This window comes from Mytilus edulis, chromosome 6 (assembly GCF_963676685.1).
Source record: "Mytilus edulis chromosome 6, xbMytEdul2.2, whole genome shotgun sequence".
Taxonomy (NCBI): Eukaryota; Metazoa; Mollusca; class Bivalvia; order Mytilida; family Mytilidae; genus Mytilus; species Mytilus edulis.
Window position 1 is genome coordinate 1178348 of NC_092349.1, and position 22620 is coordinate 1200967.

The window sequence follows — 22620 nt, forward strand, 5'->3', positions numbered from 1 at the left end:
AAAAGCAAATGCTTATATTTTGTGTTTTCTAACGACAGAATGTCTTTAAGGAAATTTTCATAAATTCAACAATGGAAATTACGTCTGACAGATTTCAATTTATTCATGAAGAATTGTCCGTACATATGAATATTGTATTTCCAGTTCACGTTTTTAAATATTTGAAGCAGAGCATGACAACTATCTAGAAAAAAAAATAACAACATTCTTTTGCAGTGATTATATGAGAAAGCATTCTGTGAGTTAAATCAGATTGTTCATATTTATCAACATTTGTTGTAGTTTCGAAGTCCAGGTAAAAAGGTCCGTGGGAAACCTGCACTTCTCAAACATTCCAAGAATTCCTTGTCGCAGTTGCAGTTTTTATAATCGCAAGATCCGGGAGCATCTGGAAATGAAAAGAAAAATGTGTATGTGTGCAAAGATGTAAGAATTCAAACTAAACTGTACGCTAAGATTGTTCCTTATCCCCGAATCCCGAATTGATGATTAAATATGCTGGAGACTACAATACAAGGATCATTTTTGTGGTGTTACGCTTTAGACAGAGACAATTGTTTAAAGGGCCATTTCTCTACAGACACTCCTATCATACTATACACAGACTGCTATACATCTGCATAATGATTTAGTTCTGTTACTTTTAACACCGTTGAACTTTTCAACAAAATACGATATACAACGTAGAAGGAGTTGCGATGACATGATCGGTAAAAATAAGTTTAAACATTTCTATGATGACCAGGAATTCTTTCAAAACTTCACAAAACTAGTAATTCTGAACCTCTTAAAGATGATGTTTGCAATTCATGATCATTTATTCTACAGCGTTTAGAGTGCTTTAGATAAAGGATAAATTTTATTTTACAGCATACTTAACTATATAACTTAAACCAACACAGAAGGACTAATCTACCTGCTAGCAATTTTACCAACAACCATTAACTTCTATGCACTATTTATAGTCATTGTACAGCTAGTGTCATCCTTTAAATTTAATTCTTGATACGATACATACATTTTTTTTGTGTTTACGTAGTATTTCAGTAAAAAGTCTTATTGACAACGCTATGTTTTCAATAAGTTATGTAAACGTTGTTTATTAAAAATATAAAATTAAGGTTGTTTTTTAGACTACATGTACTTACTTGTACATCTGATCGACACACTGGTCCATTCGTAGCTGTAATCGTCTAGGTGGATACCACTACATCCATCCCGACTATTCTGATCATAACACCTATCATGTACCATACAACACCTACAAAGTATTCATTTTTTTTTGTGTGTTTTGAAGGTAACTTGTGTAAACGTTTTTGATAAAAGAACATTTACGGGGTTGAATGAGTCCATTCGCTTGTTTGATGAGTTTTCTCTTTTTACTTGGGATTTACAGGATAGATGATAACTAACAATAGTTCAAGATATGGACAATAAACAAATAGAGAAAAAAGGAACCAAAAAATGGTAAGAGAATATCAGGGTGCTAAAAAATAAAGAATACATGGAGATATGAATAGGCATCATCATTCAAGAACAACATATAACACCGCAATCTCAGAGACTATTTTTCATTTCATAACAAATTTAAACCAACAAATTTTCGTTGAAAGTTGTCTAATCGATGTAAGATAGGGATAAGCATAAAGACCATTTATTGTTTTTCATAGCTTTCTGAGTCTAAAATCTGTAAATTCACAGTTTTCCTCTTTATCATAATTGAGATCATCATGAAGTGATGCATTTGGAATTTATTTAAGGATTCATATTTGTGTATTTTGTTTCTTTTTACCTTCACGAGTCTTATATCAAGTACCGAAACTGACAAAAGTGTTCGGGTAAAGTTGAACCGCAAAATCTTATATTGTAGTGGCGTGCAGCAGGAACAAAAATGATCTTATAATTTAAAATTGATATGTAGATCTAAAGTCATAATTAGTACGCTAAATATATTCATAATACATTAGCGTCATAGAATATACTTTTTTATATTATCGACTTTTTTCTCCAGAGTATACTTTTATTTCTATTTCTATTACTATAACTGCTCGACAGGTAACCTTGTGTGTGGTATGACATTCTGGTATTCGGTAAGAAAGTGCAGTTAAAAGAAGTAAAATAAAGCGTATAATCGGTTCAATTGGGAGAAAAGCATATGTTTCATGTTTTCTATGCAAAACAAAATAATCGGAAAAAGGGTTAATATTGTCCTATTTCGCACAGGTTGCTCATTTAATTATACTTCTTTGGATTGCTCTTACTCGCCTTAAGATATTCTGACCTCTGTAAAATAAGCAGCTCACCTATCAATGTTGTCTTGAGGTGTACCGCTTCCGCCAACTCCACACCAACATCCATAGTCTCGAAGATAATTCCCAAACGTATAACCCATTTCAAACAAATGACTGATTTGACTGTACATATTCAAGAATGATCGTTTGGTCCTATCAGCACGTCCTTCAAATGAATTGGAAATATGATTGAAATAAACTACTTTAATTTTGTAAAATTTATTGTGAAATTCCGACAATGTTGGCCAAGACAGAGGTGATTTGATTTCTATGCACATACATTTTGTAATTAGAGTTTCTTGAATACCATTTGAACCTTTACTATATAATAGTCGATTGTGGTAATATCTTTCGGTATTTATACATCCCTCCATTGTTTTATTGTGCTATATTCATTTTCTTGTAGTCTTTTTTTTCGTATGTGCTGGTTTTTAGAGTGTCTATATACCATTTAGTTGATCTTTGGTGACATAGGTGTTAGTTTTAGAGTGATTTTAAGATAATAGCATAATGTTGACTTTCTATGTCTGTTTGTTTTGTTCACAACATGTTTTCAATATAATGAAATTCTATGCAGCTGTCATACAAGCAAGAGGTTGACAATCTAAAATAACCAGATTGTATCCACCTTTTTTCGACAAAGTGAAATGCCTGTAACAAGTCAGGAATATAACAGTTGTCACTTGTTTTCCATTCGTAAAATGTGTTAGAGCTTCTGATTTTAAAATTTGACAAAATACTTTCCGTTTTAAATTTTCCTTATATTCGGATTTCGGATCTTTTGTTATTTTACTTCGCAAGGTATGATCTAACCAAAATAACCATCAAACTCATAAATCTTTAAACAAACTGGGTTCAAATATAACAGTCAAAACAATCTGATAAGCCAACCTTGCGTGAGAGTATTAACATGCTCAACTGGAAATTAAAAACAAAATTTTTAATTGAAATCGTGCTTTCATCACAAGCAATAATAAGTGAACAGTGATTTTTAGTAGCAAGAATGGACATCAAACTCAAACGTAATATGATTGTATTTTGCAATCTCATTGAAATAAATAATTACAATTAAAAGAACATACCCGCAGATGTAGTCAGTACTAAAATGCATAGTAAAGCTATGGAAATTGACCCTCTGTGAACATTCTGAAAAAAGTACAAGACACATTTTAAAACGAAATCTTGTTCAAAATTCTAACAATGTTCATTTACTTAGTTTTATTTTATTGGCGAACACCATGACAACCAAACATCTTATAGACGAATAAACAAGGTTCATAAAGTCATAATTAAGATTGTGTACACATGCTAAATAGTTCAATGTAAGTGCTGATGAAATATATCATCTGGACATAATTTATAGTACTGTGAATTCATTTAATTTCGTGGTTATCAATTTTCGTGGATTGCTGAAAACTTGCATATTCGTGGATATTTGGTTTCATGGTTTTGTCAATGTCTGTATACAAAGCCTATTGAAAATATGATATTCGTTGAACATCTGGTTCACCTGTACACATGAAATCCACGAAAATTGGTATCTAACGAATAATAATGAATCCACAGTATATTTTATTGGAAATAAAAGTAGTAAAGGTTATGTTGTCTGTGTAAATCTTGTTAATTGACCTGCGAACTAAAAAATACTTTTTAATGGCTTTGATCAGTCAAAAGCATTTGAGATTAAAAAAAGAAAAAACAAATATGAAATAGTTAGATGAACTGGATGGTTTGTTGTTTGTCTAACGTCTATATGGAAATCTTTCATGCATATTCTATTTGAAAACAATTGAATAAATCATGTTCAAATAATCATATGTTCTGCAAAATTAATTTGAACTGCAATTACAAAGATAAGAGGTACATGTTGTATGTCGGAAAACATTTTAGTCTTGAGACTTCGACCTTTATATAGCACCCTTTAACATATTTTCTCATACATAAATAATCTGAATTTGAAGGTGCCATTTCGACTAGACATTGCTGCGTATTTTTACAGCCTGCACAACTAAACAGAACTTTTGTCAACGTATACACTACTACTAAAAGTGAGTCTATAATACCAATCTTCTTTTCTCCAATCCACCCTTATAAGACTGATTGATGGTTTCTGTGATTAGGTTAATTACCTAAGAAAAAAACTTTTACATCTAGTTGTCTAACTTTGCAGTATAACTCACTATATTGCTACACAGAAAACACACACTTTACTGGTGACGCCGGTTCTATCGTTAGAAAATTATAAAATAAAAACATATGTCCATTTATTCTAAAGCTTAGCCGATAGAATGTTGACCTTTCGGTGTATATATGTATATGTCCACGTGATTCAATCTGAACAATATATTTGTAATAGTCATATAACTGTTTTATTTAATTTTATGATATAATTCTCATTTAAACAGAATAAATGATACATGTCCTTGGTTGAGAAGTGTCTCACAACACATCTTCTTACTTATATATGATGAGTGAAATAATAAATTGAAATGAAGCATCAATAAAATTCACAATGACGTTGTAATACTATTTATGACATGTACTTACCATTGTGATGATAACTGAAGACTGCTGTGTTAACTTATTATTTTAGATTTAACACTTTATTCGCTACTTATGCAAAGTATTCAGGACAGTCCTGCTTCCGAAATATTTAATCTTTTTTCCGCAACAAATTTTAAAATATTATATAACCGGTTGTGTATCCGTTCAGGCACAAGTGGTTTGTAGTTTTTGTCTGAGATCAAGAACATCTTAAAATATTGTTTTTCTACCTGATGACATTTTATAAATAACAGAAAAATAATGTGATGTTTTTACCACTCTTCCCGATCTTCACCTTTTTAGTCTATACAGGGTCTGAATTTTGGTGTGGATTCATATAAAAGGTCTTCTTTTTGTTTTCTTCACTCTATTCTCTATTATTATCAATTATCAGTCGTAATTCACTAACCACTCTTCACTAGAGACCAATTGACGTTAGCAACTATAGATCAGCCGGAATAAAAGAAATAACAAATGGGGTTAGTGGTGTATGTAGGATATTTCGTCTTCAAAAACCCATCCGTTTGATGTTTGTAATTATATTTTCATGTATGTACGTCGGAGAAGTACGGTATTGGTAGTTGATAAGGTTGGTAATACAAATGGTTTAGCTCACTCAATTGTTAAAGTAGAAACATAACATTTACTAAATTTTATCATCGGTATAAGGACATCATTCGTAAATATAGCTCAACATGTAGACTTCTTATACGTTCAGGTATTTCACATCCAATTTTGTATGGAAATATTCTTTATAAAGCACAAAGGTGTCAGTATTCACCTCAAAAACTAACTAAACCTTTGAATATACTTATTAAGAAGGGATATAGTTACGATACTGTTGTCAGGTCATTAAAAATTGCATATTTTGGCGTTAATATTGATTCACTTATAGGGTCTTTGCATCAGAACAAAACACATTTATTCAAAAACCAGTTGTTGGCATGACACGGTTTATGTTCTTCTCATATATGTTATGATGGTATGATAACTGAAGACTGCTGTGTTTACTTATTATGTTTAGATTTTACACTTTATTCACTATTCAAACACATTATTGTTGTGGTTTTTTTTTGTATAAAAGTAAGAAGTCGTGGTTAGATTGTTTATATAGACCACTCTTCACTAGAGAATAATTGACGTTAGCAACTATAGATCAGCCGGGTCAAAAGAAACAACAAATGTGGTTAGTGGTGTATGTAGGAGATTTCGTCTTCAAAAACCCATCCGTTTGATGTTTGAAATTATATTTTCATGTCTGTACGTCGGAGAAGTACGGTATTGGTTGTTGATAAGGTTGGTAATACAAATGGTTTAGCTCAGTCAATTGTTAAAATAGAAACATAACATTTACTAAATTTTATCATCGGTATAAGGACATCATTCGTAAATATAGCTCAACATTCAGACTTCTTATACGTTCAGGTATTTCACATCCAATTTTTATGGAAATATTCTTTATAAAGCACAGTCAGTATTCACCTCAAAAACTAACTAAACCTTTGAATAGACTTATTAAGAAGGGATATAGTTACGATACTGTTGTCAGGTCATTAAAATTTGCATATTTTGGCGTTAATATTGATTCACTTATAGGGTCTTTGCATCAGAACTAAACACATTTATTCAAAAACCAGTTGTTGGCATGACACGGGTTATGTTCTTCTCATATATGTTATGATGGTATGATACTAAACCCCTAACGGGAAGGATTGTGCCTGATGTTCATATGATGAAATCATAATCTTTCAATCAGTTTAATTGAAGTCTGGAGCTGGCATGTCAGTTAACTGCTAGCAGTCTGTTGTTATTTATGTATTATTGTCATTTTGTTTGTTTTCTTTGGTTACATCTTCTGACATCAGACTCGGACTTCTCTTGAACTGAATTTAAAATGTGCGTATTGTTATGCGTTTACTTTTCTACATTGACTAGAGGTAGAGGGGGAGGGTTGAGATCTCACAAACATGTTTAACCCCGCTGCATTTTTGCGCCTGTTCCAAGTCAGGAGCCTCTGGCCTTTGTTTGTCTTGTATTATTTTAATTTTAGTTTCTTGTGTACAATTTGGAAATTAGTATGGCGTTCATTATCACTGAACTAGTATATATTTGTTAATGGGTCAGCTGAAGGACGCCTCCGGGTGCGGGAATTTCTCGCTACATTGAAGACCTGTTGGTGACTTTCTGCTGTTGTTTTTTCTATGGTCGGGTTGTTGTCTCTTTGGCACATTCCCCATTTCCATTGTCAATTTTATGTCTAATATTACTACACTAACATTTCTGTTTACGCAGACATTTTGTGTTACTCAATTTGAGGCGCATTAGGGATATTGACGTATATAGCATGTATAGAACATGCTGGTGATCCGTAAAGTATAACGTTAACAACATATGAAATAAAGCAATGGTTTGCTTAAAAATATACTATTCCTTTATTGGATATATTTATCTGCAATAGTAAACATGCAATAGTAAACATTCATTAATTTAATGTTTAAAACATAAAAATTATTCAAATGTAGAATATCAGTAAATCTCTTAACTATCTGAAAGCATTGACAAGTTGGAATATTCATATATTATTGTTACTATATTATACTATCACCAGTAGTATAACATGGAATTAAAGATATATTCCTGCATGGTGAATTTACCTCTGTCATGAGAGAAAAGAACACCTCGTGAATGGAAATTGGTTCTATTGATATCAGTGGTATCTAAACATATGCACCCACCGTTGCCACAGCAATACTGCTAACTGTAACATCAATTGCGAACAAATCGTTCATAAAAGTACAGATGTTTTGATGAAAAGATTTTATTTGATCGACGTGCTATGTTATTTTTAAATTAATGAGGATGTTTAAGCACCGCATACCACACACACTCAATATTGTCATGTATGTAGCACAATTTATCATAAAAAAATAAAATAAATAAACATATAAAAAGATATGTAAATTAATACAGATAAATAAATTATATATAAATATACTAAATAAATAAATGATTTGAAAAATACGTTGAAGGTATAAAAAGTCATGAGAATTCTGAATGCAATTAGGTTCTCTCCGGGCTCTCTGGTTCTAAACCTTGGTTCCATCTGGGTTTTTTGGTTTTGCCATTTGATAATGGACTTTCCGTTTTGAATTTTCTCAGTATTTTAAAATTTGGGATTTTACTTTTTTGTTGTAATACCAAATCATATTGCAGTCACAAGTGAACACCATGGAGTATTATCTTTTCGTCTTGTAGTTTCCTGGCAACAACACCAATATGTTAACGTAAATTTAACATGATAGTTTAACATTTATATTTTGCAATTCAAAATCGATATTGCAAAACCTGCTCTAGATTTTACCTCGGATGATTATATCATTACCAAAAAGAGGCGAAAGATACCAGAGAACAGTCAAACTCATAGATCGACAATAAGCTGACACCGCCAAGGCTAACAAAGAAAATAACCAAATTGCTTGTTATCATTATACTGCGTCAGTTAATGTATTATGTAGATGATTTCAATACCGTTACTTTTCACCATGATGACGAAATTGCCCTACACAAGATTGGAATTCAAAGTAACTTTGTTAACTTATGTTAGCTCATTGATAAGTCGACTAATATTAACAATATTTAAATTTCATATTATAACCGTTGGTATTAACTTTTGTGAATTTTTTTCTCCAAAAAACGAAGCTTTTACTAAGCATACAGTAAACCTCAAATAAAAACTTGAAGGTGTCTACTATGTTATGTTAAATAAACTACTAAAAAGACAAATGTTATTTTTATATCGTTCTTTAATAACTGCTTTTTACGAGTTCCTTAACCATTGCTAAATAACTTAACATTAACGTTTGTAATAAAATCTTTGTTTTTGAAGAAAAAAAAGTTTGTAATAAAACATGACAATAGTGGAGTGTTAACAAAAGTTTGGATATGATTGATGTTTAATATAAATTATGTGTTTTTAATGATCCTTTTGCTTCTGATTTGAATTCCCCACTCTCTAAACCACACTGTCACAGAACATTATCAAGCAAATTGTTTCAAATTCAATTAAATGAGTGTTTGGTAAATTTGATTGAAAATTTATTTATTGCAAACCATATAATATAGTTTTTTTTTAATGTAATTTGAAAGTTGAATATGTCAAGATATAGGCTATGTGGACTTTCCTAGTTAACATTTATCTATAACAAAAGAAGATATGGTATGATTGCCAATGAGACAACTCTCCACAAGAAACAGAAATTCAAAGAAATCAACAACTATAGGTTACCGTACGGCATTCAACAATTATTGTCAGCTATAAAAGGCTCCGAAATGACAAATGTTAAATAATTCAAAAGATAAAACTAACAACCTAACTTATGTACAAAAGAAGACAGAAGAATAAGTATGCAACACATCAAGAAACGACATACACTGGTTTACAGGGTCATAACTTGGGACAGGCACTTACATACATAATGTGCCGGGGTTAAACCTATTAGCGGAATCCCAACTCTCTACCTAATATGGGACAGTGGTGAAACAGTACAACATAAGAAGGGACTATACTAATTCAGTTGAAAAAGGCTCTACTCATCAGATGAATACACATAGAAATTCAAATAACAAAAAAAGAAAGATTCAGAAATAAAGTGTATGGGTACCAATTGTTCCCATGTAAAAGCAGATTTAAGTCTGTTCAGCTTATTGACAAACTTGTTTACATGTCACTTAAGTGATTAAATCATCAACGCTTACTATTTTTTCATGTTATTTTGTTGTTTAAATAATCAAGAATTATCTAGATTTGACCCAATGAACTTACTTTCAATTAAACAAACATTACCAGCAATAACTGTTCTTTCTTAGATTGGATACTTCAGTTTTACACGACAAAATCTTCACACAAATTTACAAAAAAAAACACAATTTTTTATTCCACATTGCTCATTTTCCGTTTTTAGACAAGGATGATCCATTGAACAGTCCCACAATGTTGAAGTAACCCAACTAGTAGCTATAGTCATGGTCTTGATTTCAAGTGGGTAATCAATTGATTATTGGTAAATTAGGATGTCAGGGATTTCGTTATCATAAATTACTGAGAACCTTTACTAAAGTCTTCCATAAATACACATATTTGGTTTGCATGTTTGGCTGTTCAAATAAAATAGACCATTATATTTTTTTAGGTGTTGCTGTTTATTGAGCCCGGAAATACAGATACGATTCGTTTAAGCTTATAAATCCTCTGAATTATTTTAAAAGACTGCATGTACCTATTCAACATTGTAATTTTATCTTTTGATATTGTTTTATTTGTATACATATTGATATTGTTACAGTCCTTGGATGGTGTAAACTTCCCACTAACACCATACACCATTACACCATTACACCATACACCATACCCCATTACAATATACACGTTACACCTTTGCACCATACACATTCCCAATTCTATCTACACGATCCGAAATTACCCATAATGCAATTAAATTTTAAATATTAAGATTTTTATTATGTTTATGCTTACAATCCGAAAAAAATTAAATGAAAAAAACTTCGTTTGCAACCAATGGAAGGTCGTACACTATCATTCACACCATTCCCGATCGCACGTTACACAATCACACCATTCCTCATACACCATTAAACCATTCCCCTTACACCATACACCATAGCACCATACACCTTACATCATTGCACCATATGCCATACACCATTACACCATACACGTTGTTTTGGGAAGTTTACACCATCCAAGGGCTGTATCAGTTAATTAGAAACCATACTGAACCTTATCGATATGTACGTTTGTATTTTCACAGTATTATATGTTGTCATTGCACAAGGTCGTGTTTTTCTCTGACTCTTAATTACGTCTCTCCACTTCATTCATTGAATTCGGATGTGTACAGATTAATACTTATATACTATATGATATTTGTATTAGTTCAATTTGTAACTAGCTTTCAGTAGCTGCCAGTATTCTCAAATCTATATTTTGTGTATTTTTAGTCGTTAGGGATGAATCAATTACCTTCAATATCTGGTCTGGTTTTTTTTATATATGATTTTTGCTTTGTATCGATCTTATGAGTTAAGTCCTTTTCAACTGACTTTTATATTTATTTCTTGTGTTGTGCTGTAAGATTGTTGTCCTAGGTTATGAGGAGAGTTGGACGCCCACAAATGTGTCTTGGTCATTTCTAGACGACACTACGGCAATGATTATTCTCATTGTTGTAGCTGTACGGCTGCTTATAATTGCCCACATCGACTTTATTTGAACTTTAGTGGGTAACGTCTTATTTGCAACCATACTCAATCGCTTTATTCTAGTATATTGGACGGCAGAAAATTAAGGTTTAAAATAACTATGTTTTAAACCACTATGTTTAAAACAATAACAAAACCATATTAATGCTAAATAAAAATCTATTTAAAAAAATGTTTCAATTATAAGGTCAACTCTTGTCATGTCCGTTCTTTTTCTTTTAATCTGTAAAAGATAAAAAAAAATTATGTTCATTATCTGCTGTAATTTGATAGTCTTAAGGGTCTTTTTCCAAACACACATATAAATCACAGAATTTATTAACTTTTTCATGATATTTTGTTCAAATTAAGGCCAAAATATCTAAGGGGAGATACATACATAACATAAGTCTATTCATTCTAGGAGTTTATGGAGCAGTGCATTGGTCCTAATCACCCGGAAAAGCATTCAACAAATAATAAACCATATAATATGAAAATTTGATTAATTTTGAACTTTCATCATATCAATACCATGATACCATAATCAGAAATTTTTTATCGTAAGAAGTGGTCAATTTACCAATTTGTTAGAACAACGATATACACATAGATACAAAACGCACGTACGTTCTTACTTAAAATGTTTATCCTGCTTTAAAATTATTTTTAACCAGTTATAAATCATAATTAAGTATTCAACATGTCAGTGAGTTTATCATACTTACAAGTGCTTTTCTTTCATCCATGACCACCATGTTTGCCATATCTTCCATAACCTCCCCTACCACCAAAACCGCCCACACCTCCACTTCCGCCAAAACCACCCATACCTCCACTACCGCCAAAACCGCCCATACCTCCACTACCGCTAAATCCGCCCATTCCTCTACTACCGCCGAAACCGCCAATACCTCCACTACTACCATAACCACCGATATCTCCGTAACCAGAAGCACCAGAGCTATACCCATCATCGCCATAACCACCATAACCACCAGACCCATAACCATCATCGCCATAACCACCAGATCCGTATCCTATACCGCCACTTCCATAGCCACCCATATTACCCATACCACTACTTCCATAACCGACCATACCACTTCCACCATAACCGCCCATACCGCTTCCACCATAACCGCCCATACCGCTGCCTCCATATCCACCTATACCGCTGCTTCCATATCCACCCATACCACTGCTTCCATATCCACCCATACCACTGCTTCCATATCCACCCATACCGCTGCCTCCATAACCCCCTCCGTAATTACTCCAACTACCATAGCTACCCATTCTATAAGGACCTATATTACCAAAGCTCCATCTTGGAACACATCTATAATATGGGTACCATGGATATGATATACATCGATACTTCGGGGAACATACTCTAGGCTGAAAAATATTTTGATTGAAAGAAGACTTTAAGTGTAAATTGACATTGCGATACGACGTGTCACGGTACTTGTCTATCCCAAATTCATGTATTTGGTTTTGATGTTATATTTGTTATTCTCGTGGGATTTTGTCTGATGCTTGGTCCGTTTCTGTGTGTGTTAGTTACATTGTAGTGTTGTGTCGTTGTTCTCCTCTTATATTCATGCGTTTCCGTCAGTTTTAGTTTGTTACCCCGATTTTGTATTTTGTCCATGGATTTAAGAGTTTGAACAGCGGTATACTACTGTTGCCTTTATTTAAATGCATTCGATGATAACTTATAATATTGGCATTGCTGATGAGCGTGCATGAATGGGATGTACAGGTGTAGTCGTTGAACGATATGCTGTGTCTATTGACTTTTCATTGCTGTTATAAATTGTATTTGTGCTAAGTAAGTGCTTATCGAAAAATTCGAATACCTTCCAAAATGTATTGTACTCTGTTCCTAGCTATGCAGTTCTGTTACATAAGTGTCCCAGTTAATGGGAAGTGTTAAATGCTAACACTATAATTGTTTTACCTCGCAAAATCTTGAATATGTCTGTCAGGAATATGCAATTCAACACTTGTCGTTGTTTGCTATCTGCCACAGATGTTTTTATTATTGTCTTTTTTTTATTTATATAAGTAAGGCTTTTGATTTTATATTATTATATGTTAAATCATTCCACATTTTGTTAACATTAATATAACATATTTTAGCAAATTAAACGGAATGGGTTTTGCTCATTGTTGAAGGCCGAACGTAGTTCCCATCAAAGTTTTTAGTTTTTCTACATAGTTTTCTCATTGGCAATCGTGCAATTCATCTCCCATATGTTTATATTGGAGTTTTCGATCACATAAGACATAAAGAGATTCCACAGTTGGCATCTATCGAACAGAAAGTCCTAGTCGTTTGCCATGGTTTTTGTTCGACTTTGATCCGATTGCTATAATTATACCTTGATATATCTAAATAAGTATTAGATCATTAATAATTTTTACTCTTAATTGATGTTTTCTAATACTAAAATGTCTTTTTTTCATATTTTGAAAATCTAAAAAAGATGAAAAAAGAAGAACAATCCTTTTCAGTTTTCACACATATCATTTGTTTAAAGGGCAACATGAATCGTTAATAGCTACATTTACATATGTAAAGTATATATCTCACCCATGAATGGCATCTAGCACTTGTTCCTAAAAAATAAATAAATAATACAATGATAACAACATAAGAAGCAAAAAGATTGTTTACTAATGAAATAAATAAAGACATTGCATTCAGCACCTACCAATCAATAGTGATAATTTAACGTTTATTGAACAAATTAAGACGACAACATAAATATACATGCCCTACTATCTTCCATTTTATAAAAGTGTTATAATTTTTGGTCCTCAATGCTCTACAACTTTGTACTTTATTTAACCTTTTAACAATTTTTTATTCGAGCGTCACTGATGAGTCTTTTCTAGAGGAAACGCGCGTCTGGCGTATATATAAAATTTTAATCCTGGTATCTATGATGAGTTTATTCATACAGTGAGCCAAACTCTTATCCCTCCGGTAGAATACAGATTTAGTCTACCTTAACCCCCATTTCCAGTGACGTTAAATAATACTTATACTTTGAACATAATAATTTCACTGAAATTGATGACACTGTTATTCTACTCCTGCCACATGTTTTTGTCTGCAGTTATTGACTCTAAGACGTTGCGTGATAATCTCCGATATCTCAAAAGCAGGATTCAAAATGAAGAAATTTGTCTTTAAAAGGAAAATACTGCATTGATTCATGGAATGCATAACTCATACACATGAGAAATAAAAAGCAATGTATATGAATAAGGCTATTACTTTGAGCAGTTCGACGAGGTATAGATATTTACTATCAAAATCATCTCGGCTCTTCATCATATTCAAGGAATTTAAAAAGTCTAAAGTGTACCAACAAACTATGGTTACAGTAGCGTCAATGTGAGACTACTGTTGAAAGAAGAAGGTATGCAATACAAAATTTAAAGCCAGTAGGTTTTTTTTCGAGACGGATTAAAATTGCAACGTCCAATAAACACTGCAGGCAGCCTATCGATACCGGTCTCTGGAAAAGATGTTGACCACAACAAACATCAAATACTAAAGACTCCCGTAATAATCAAATAAAACGAGGTGCAATAGTAAATCGTGTACTTCTATCGTGTAAGATAAAATGTAAGGATATCTTCAAAGCTTGTATATCTTTGACTGAAATCATACCTTGTATTGCTATTCCAAACAAGAAAATTGCGACGAAGAGACAAGTCATTGGCTGCATGGTTATCTAAAACAGAAATACATTTTTATAAAGATCGATGATAAGGATTCAGTAAATAGACAAAAATGTTTAAACTTCAACTCCATGCATATGTGTTTGAACAACATTTTTCTTTCTTCGAGGTTTTAGTGTATGGTTATTTGTGCATTATAAGTGTATTATTATGTTTGCATTATTGGTTGATTTAAGGATTGAATGCTTAATTTGCAAATTCATTTGGGGTGTAAAAGTGTTGACCGAAGTACATTTTATACGAAGCGCGTAAGCGCTTCATTTTAAACATATACACACAGTCAACGCTTAAACAACCATATGAAATTACTTGAAGGGGCATTCAATACCTTGCAATGATTACGAAAACACTATAACTATCAAGTGTTTTTATTTTATTATTTACCTGTGCACTTTATTGTGGAAACGTGTGTCACTGTGTATTTTTCAATTCATGCAATTCATTTTGAAATTAAAAATGACGCGATATTGCTGTTAGCCAATCAAAATAACGTATTACAATGAAACATACATATAATGTTATTATTATAATAAAACTAGAATAGGAAACTTGTACTTGTGTATATCAATGACGAGCACACATGCTTTGTGATTGACTTTAATGTTTTCTCTATCGCATTTCAGTCAAGGGTTTTCAATGTTGACAGAAAAGCATTTTCTTATGGTGTTATTTTTATTTTGTTAACCAAAATGTGATTTCACAATGAACTCATTATCACCTTGTATACTACTTTTATTGAGTGTTTTACCGTTTATTGTCTTATTTAGGTTAGGTACATATAACATACATGATGTGTTGAATAATATTTTTGTACTTAAATAATAATATGAATTCCACAGAAAGAAAACATTCCCAAAAAGTTTTAGGTAATAAGCTTTCCGTCCGTTTGTTAAGTTGTTATTTCGATGAGAAGAACGGACATGTCTGTTTAGCACCTAAACCATGCAATATAGATTTGGTGTTTTCACTCAATCCAGAAGCAAAATGTGTTCACACTCCTCAAATTTAAATTTAAATCAATCATACAATAGCTAGCTATACATAGATTATTCATGCTAACAACAGAAAACAATGTGATAAATTAAAAAATAATTAATACAATTTGAATATTTTGAAATCGTAATACTCTACATGTACTTAACACAATCTAGTACAAAGTAGGAAATATGCACGCCTCCATCAAACTCGTATAAAAATAAAAATATGAAGTCGTCATTCATTGGCAAACACATATTTTTTATAATAAAAGAGAGACCAACGATTTAAAAGGTACATTCAAAGTAGAAAATAAACTGACCATGGCAAAAAAGACCGACAGACAAAAACAAGAGCCCACACTACAACCAACACTAGCCCCACAAAAACTGGGGTGATCTAAGGTGCAGGCAGATCTTGTTCCCTATAGATAATTTGTTATTATTACGAATGCTAAACAATAAACAAAGGTCGAAATGAATTATTTGTGATATCATTCAGTTTTTTTATTTTTTCAAAACTTACTTCATCGGAATTTAAGCAATATATAACATCGCAAAAATTGATTTACAGTTTTCTATTTTTTCCTATTCATAACAAAAAGATTTCAACGTATTTACTTATACGTAACAGATAAACTTTGTTATTCAATTTCTTATGATTATATTTAGATGTTAACACAAATTGTCTTCAGACAATTTTACACGTGATTATAGTTTTCTATATAATTTCAAAACGAATGTGCTTACCTTTCGAAGAAACTTGGTGAGAAAATATACATATCACAATCTTGACTTGTATTTATAGTACTAAAAAATGTTAAAAAAAATGTGTTGCAGCAATGTTTTCAATCTCATATGCTATGCATGTTTTTGTCATGTTGGCAATCAAAGTGCATCTAAAAAACCAATAAATGTACATAAATCAAATATTGTGTGGTAAAATCATCATTATCACTATTATTTTAAAACATGTAATGTACAAAAAACACATCACCATGTCAGTATTAAGTAAACAAATTACTAATTTAACAAATAAAAACGGTTTTCAAACCCTAAAGTGATCAATCAGTGATTGATGCATTGTCGGATTTCCCTTAAGTGGAAATGACCACCCCATTCATAACAAAACCGAGAAATACAAGTTGCGGTTGCATTAGTCAGAAAAGAGAAGAAAAACGAAATGGCTCCTAAACACGGCATAATTTATGATTATATAAGTTAGAAAAATATCAAACGATTTCGTTACCCCTACAAAATCAACTTATATTGATCTGAAAATATTTCAAATTAAAAACCTTTCTAATGAACTGCATGATCTGGTTGTTCTAATCAGATTAATACCAGAAAAGGGTTTATCATTGATATACTAGTTCTAGTTCAATTGATTAGAAAACACAACAAAAACAAAAAGGAAATTAATCTTCATACCAGTCTTTGTTATACATGTTATATACACCTGGAAACAAGTATTGCAAAATTTCCATTGAAAACAATGTAAAATGTTTGTAGAATATGTATAACTGGGGTTTTACCAAATATTTTTAATCTGTATAATGTTTAAAATTGAATTTGTTTTATTAACTTACATTTCAGGCAAACTTAAGACTAGAGAGACGCATCATTAACGCTGTACTGAAAACGTTATTCAATCTTTGTCTTGTCTTTCCTACCGACATTTTATAAAAGTAATTTTAACAGCAAACTAAACATCTGATACAGAAAATGTGTGTCAAACTAGCCATTTCAAACAGTTCTGAATGAGTTTAATGCATAAAAATCTGGATTTATTGCAGAACCAATGTTTTGGAAAAAATGAGTCTGCAAAATTTCCATTTTTTGTGAAAAGCGCGAAAAACTATTTCCGTGTAGCTGTTATGTCCTGTCCATGTATCACTACTATTCGATGAAGAAAAAGTTAATACCCTGAATTCAATTTTAAACCATAAACGGATTAAAAGTATTTGGTAAAATCCAAACTATATACAGTCTACAATCATGCCAGTTTACATTGTTTTCAATGGAAGTGTTGAAATACTTTTTTCCAGGTGAATATTATCGAGAAAAGATACCAAAACGAAAGAGTTCCTGATGCAGTTTCAAGTTCTTGTTTTATTAGACAGGGAAGATATATGAAAATGGTTTCCATTCCCTTTTAACTCTGGTAATATTAGTCAAAGAAGATACATGTTCGCTTTGGAGATTCCGCATAGCGTCAAATTATCACAATTCCAATGAGGACTAACTATGCACCACTTATTGTCGACCTGTTTCTCTGTTTTGCTATGAGTTACAATTTATGACTAAGATCAGCAAAATCCCATCGAAACAACATCTGATACAAAAAAAAAATAATGCTTTAAGATATCTGGCTGATATATTGGCTACCAATAAGGACGACTTCAGTATCTACACTGAAGACATTTATCCTGTTGAACTTACTTTACATAGAGCTAATACTAACAATGAACACTAAACTTTTCTGGATCATGATGTCTATATCGTTAATGGGGAAGCTAAATACCAAAATGTATGATCAAAAGAGATGATTTTTATTCCTATTGTAAATTATCAATTTTAAGATGGTGACGTTCTCGTGTTACCATCGTATGGTATTTATGTATCTCAACTTGTACGATTCGCTTGTGTATGTAACAACGTATTCGATTTTTGCGAAAGAAATCTATTTATTACTTAAAAAGTTTTACACCAGGGTTTTCGATATCACAAACTAGTCAAAACATTTACTAGATTTTATCATCGGTACAAGGACTTCATTCGTAAATACAAATCAATAATATGCAGACATTTTATACGTTCAGTTTTTCACATTCAATCTATTATGGAAATATTCTTTACAAAGCCCAAACATGTTGTCATTCACCTCAAAAGCTAACAAAACCTTTAAACATACTTATTAAGAAGGGGGTATAGTTACAATACTGTTGTCAGGTCATTAAAGATGTCATAGTTTGGCTATAATATTGATTCACTTATAAGGTATTTGCTTCAGAAATAAACACATTTATTTTAAAACCAGTTGTTGGCATGATACGGGTTATGTCCTTCTCATATATTTAAAGAGGGTATGATACTAAACCCCTAACGAGCGGGACTGTGCTCGATATTCATATGATGAAGACACAACCTTTCAATCAGTTTAATTGAGGTCTGGAGCTGGCATGTCAGTAACTGCTAGTAGTCCTTTGTTAATGTGTGTACCATTGTCATTTTGATTACTTCTTGTGTTATCTATTCTGATATCGGACTCGGACATCTTTTAAACTGAGTTTAACTATGCGTATGGGTTTGTGTTCATTTTTTCTACATTTGCTAAAAGTATAGGAAGATGGTTGGGATTAAAAAACAAACATATTGAACCTCGACTCATTTTTGCGCCAGTCCCAAGTCAGGAGCCTTTTGCCTTGATTAGTCTTGGTATGAGTTTGAATTTATTTTTTTTTATATATTGCGGAGTTTACTTTGACGTCAATTATCACTGCACCAGTACATATTTTTGTTTAGGGACCAGCTAAAGCATGCCTACGTGTACGGTATTTTCTCACTGAATTGGAGACCCATTGGTGACCTTCGCCTTTTTTGTGATCATTGGTCAGGTTCTAGTATCTTTGACACATTCCCCATTTCTATTTCAATTTTTATTTAAATCATATGCTGTTGAGGCAGTTGTCGAAGACTAGCAATCTAATATCTTGTTTTAGTCTGAAACCTTTGTTCATTGTTTTAATCATTACATTTGACAAAAGAATGACCACTATTACAGAACAATTTTAGTTATGCATCCCTAAATAATAACATTAGATGCATGTTTCATTATAATACGTTATTCTGATTGGCTAAACTTTAATCTCGCTTTATTCCTTAATCAACTTCATTACACAATACAATTTATCATTCATGTTGACAAGAGGTCCCGCAATAAAGTGCACAGGTAAATTAAAAAAAACTTGATAAAAATCGTGTTTTCATGATCTTATCTAAAAGATGTAATTATAAGTATTGAATGCTTCTTTTTGTAACTTTATAGGGGTGAAAGCGTTGACCGTGCGCACATTTTTAGAATGAAGCCGGAACCGCTTAATATACAAAATGTACTTCGGTCAACGCTTTTACACCCCAATGAAGTTACAAAAGGAAGCATTCAATTCTTAAATAATAAACATACTAATGTAAAAACTACTATAATTCTACGTCATTTTCGTCATAACAAAGGACTTTCCGATATAATCGGTCTATTTGATATTTTGCGCTAGTGGGGAGTTGTCTCAGTGACAATCGTGCAAACCCTTCTGTGTCATTACCGTACACAATAATAAGACTATTCTATCAATTACCTTACACAGGACGATCGAAATAAGAAGATGTGATATGAGTTCAAATGAGACAACACTCCATTCAAGTCACAATTTGTAAAAGTAATCCGTTAAGGGTCAGAGCACACCCTTCATCACGAGACTGTAACACATGTATTACATGTATTATTATCTGGTGAATATAAAAAAAAAACTATCATATTAATTTCTTTATACTTTGAAATAAGGGCGAAACATACCAGACGGACATTCAAACTCAAAGTCGAAACTTAACTGTCAACGCCATGGCTAGAAAGTAAAGGTGAACAGAAAAACAGTAATACAGAAAAAGCAACGTCAAAAACTAAAGACGGAACATTAGGGACACCACAAAAACTAGGGGTGATCTCAGGTGCCTCAGGAGGGTAAGCAGATACTCCTACATATAATTCATAGGCGGATGCAAATCTTTCTACAAATGTAATTAATTTCACTATAAATGTATAGACTATCTTACCTTGACCTCCATTTAGTAATTGAAAACAACATTTTGCGACGAAAGAATTGGTTCGGTAAGAGTTTCACGTGGCAAAGTTGAAGTCATTTCTCTTAAACATTTTCGGACCCTATCGCAAGATCGATTCGGAATATCAGTTTCACAGATGATGACGGATCTATAATCATTATAGGGTTTGTACTTCCGTGATCAACATGATAGGGTCTGCTTGTGGAGATGGATCTTCTTTACCAGAGCTCATTAAAATCATGTCTGGGGTGTTTGTGTTGCGCAGTTTTTAGTTTCAATATTCAATTTTGTGTGCTGTTGTATGTCTTTTTGTCCTTTTTACCATGGGGTTGTAAGTTCATTTTCTATGAATTTGAACGTCTTTTTGGTAGAACGTGCCTCTTTTTAATTATTTCCTCATGTGAATATAAATGCCAGAGTCGATATTCAACACAAAAAGTAGAGACTATATGAAATATATACCTAAATATGTTTCAACTTTCTAAAACATTCTTTCAGAAATGGAAATATTAAAACTTACTTAATAATATTAGCAATATTTTAATATTTTCCGTATAAGTGTGAAGACTATTAAATGTTTTTCATTCCATAGAGAGAGCAATACTATTCAATGTATTATCACATCAATCATTGTCAATGTTGAGTCTATCTAGAATATACTCTTGAAACTGTCACTCCAATCCATAATTTACCGTCTGAACATATTTTCGATTTGATATAGTGTAAAGAAAGATAACTTGTATTGTCTTATTGTTACCGGTCTAACTCGAAGTTTTGAAACGTGACGTGCATTTTAAATTCAGAACTATATGTCGGATGATGAATCTAAAACCACTAACACATGTAACATGTATAGAACAAACCATTATTTTAAAACATGTAACGAACAAAAACACAGCATTCAGTCAGCAGTAAACAACCAAATTACTTATGTAACACATGAAAACGAATAACCAACTATAAAGCGATCAATTTATTAACAATTGCTTTGTCAGATTTTGCTTAAGTTGAATAATTACCACATTGATAACAAAATCTAACCAATACAGGTTGCGGTTTCATTAGTCAGGAAAAATACCAGAACACAATGTTTGAATGTGAAAAGTAAAAAGACATGTATAAACCATCGGGTTCCCTAAACATTGAAAAGATTTAAAATCAGCCACGCGCCATAATGTGAAAAGTGGCAAAAGATACCAAAGTGACATCCAAACTCTTAGTTCGAAAAACACTTGAAATTAATAAGACCAACATACGAACAATAGTCATGAAACGCATTAAGGAACTAAAAGGCTTGGAATCACGAACCCCAACGAAAAGTGGGGGGATCGCAAATGCTCCAGAGTAGGTCGGTCCTCCTCTACATGTGAAACTTTTTTGAAAAGTGAGCATAGAAGCTTCTCTACGTATAGAGCGGCTGTTATTTGTTAGATGTCTTAGAAAAAGACTGAACAAACTGTTTATTTTTTCTCGTTTCCTCGCCCTAGGTCAAAGTGATTCATTACGGAAAGAAGCTTGAAAACGTCTCATCACACATTGTCACATCGCTGATAACTTTCTCCACAGACATTACGACTTCATATATACTTTCTATGGATGGACAAACGGAGCGAATATTCAGAACGATAGCAACACAAACGTTTAAGTCTTTTAAATACAAGTAGAGTTCAACTGCATTTGTATATTGACAATTATATTAAGTTTGAGATAATCGTTCCACATTACAAATTTCTTTAAAGAAAAAAAATGCACCTTGTATTACATTTTTCAAATTGTTTCATAGGCTTTATAATATAAATAAAAAGTGTGAAAACCGTGTCTTTATCTAAGGTTTATAGTTAAATGGACTGTATGGCGTTATATCTTTGAATATTTGAAATTAATTATTATGTCATGGAGAGAAAACAAGAGTTGAATGGTCAAATCTTATTTCTTGAAAAATAAATAGTGAT

The 22620-nt window shown here is 32.1% G+C and overlaps 3 protein-coding genes across 3 annotated transcripts in view; all 3 read right to left on the reverse strand.

The window, feature by feature from the left end:
- The window catches only part of LOC139526915 (uncharacterized), a 350297-nt gene that overhangs the window by 30479 nt on the left and 297198 nt on the right, over positions 1 to 22620 (reverse strand). The gene's annotated exons all lie outside the window — the stretch shown is intronic.
- On the reverse strand, positions 79 to 4938 carry LOC139526895 (phospholipase A2 'basic'-like). Its single transcript, XM_071322046.1, has 5 exons — positions 4839 to 4938; positions 3374 to 3437; positions 2304 to 2457; positions 1149 to 1261; positions 79 to 388 (listed from the first exon to the last, which is right to left on the reverse strand). Exons 1-5 carry the CDS (start codon positions 4839 to 4841, stop codon positions 267 to 269), a joined length of 456 nt encoding a protein of 151 aa, XP_071178147.1. The 5' UTR covers positions 4842 to 4938; the 3' UTR covers positions 79 to 266.
- LOC139526896 (uncharacterized) lies at positions 11256 to 16624 on the reverse strand. Its single transcript, XM_071322047.1, has 5 exons — positions 16580 to 16624; positions 14785 to 14848; positions 13696 to 13721; positions 11822 to 12494; positions 11256 to 11337 (listed from the first exon to the last, which is right to left on the reverse strand). Exons 2-4 carry the CDS (start codon positions 14840 to 14842, stop codon positions 11835 to 11837), a joined length of 744 nt encoding a protein of 247 aa, XP_071178148.1. The 5' UTR covers positions 14843 to 14848; positions 16580 to 16624; the 3' UTR covers positions 11256 to 11337; positions 11822 to 11834.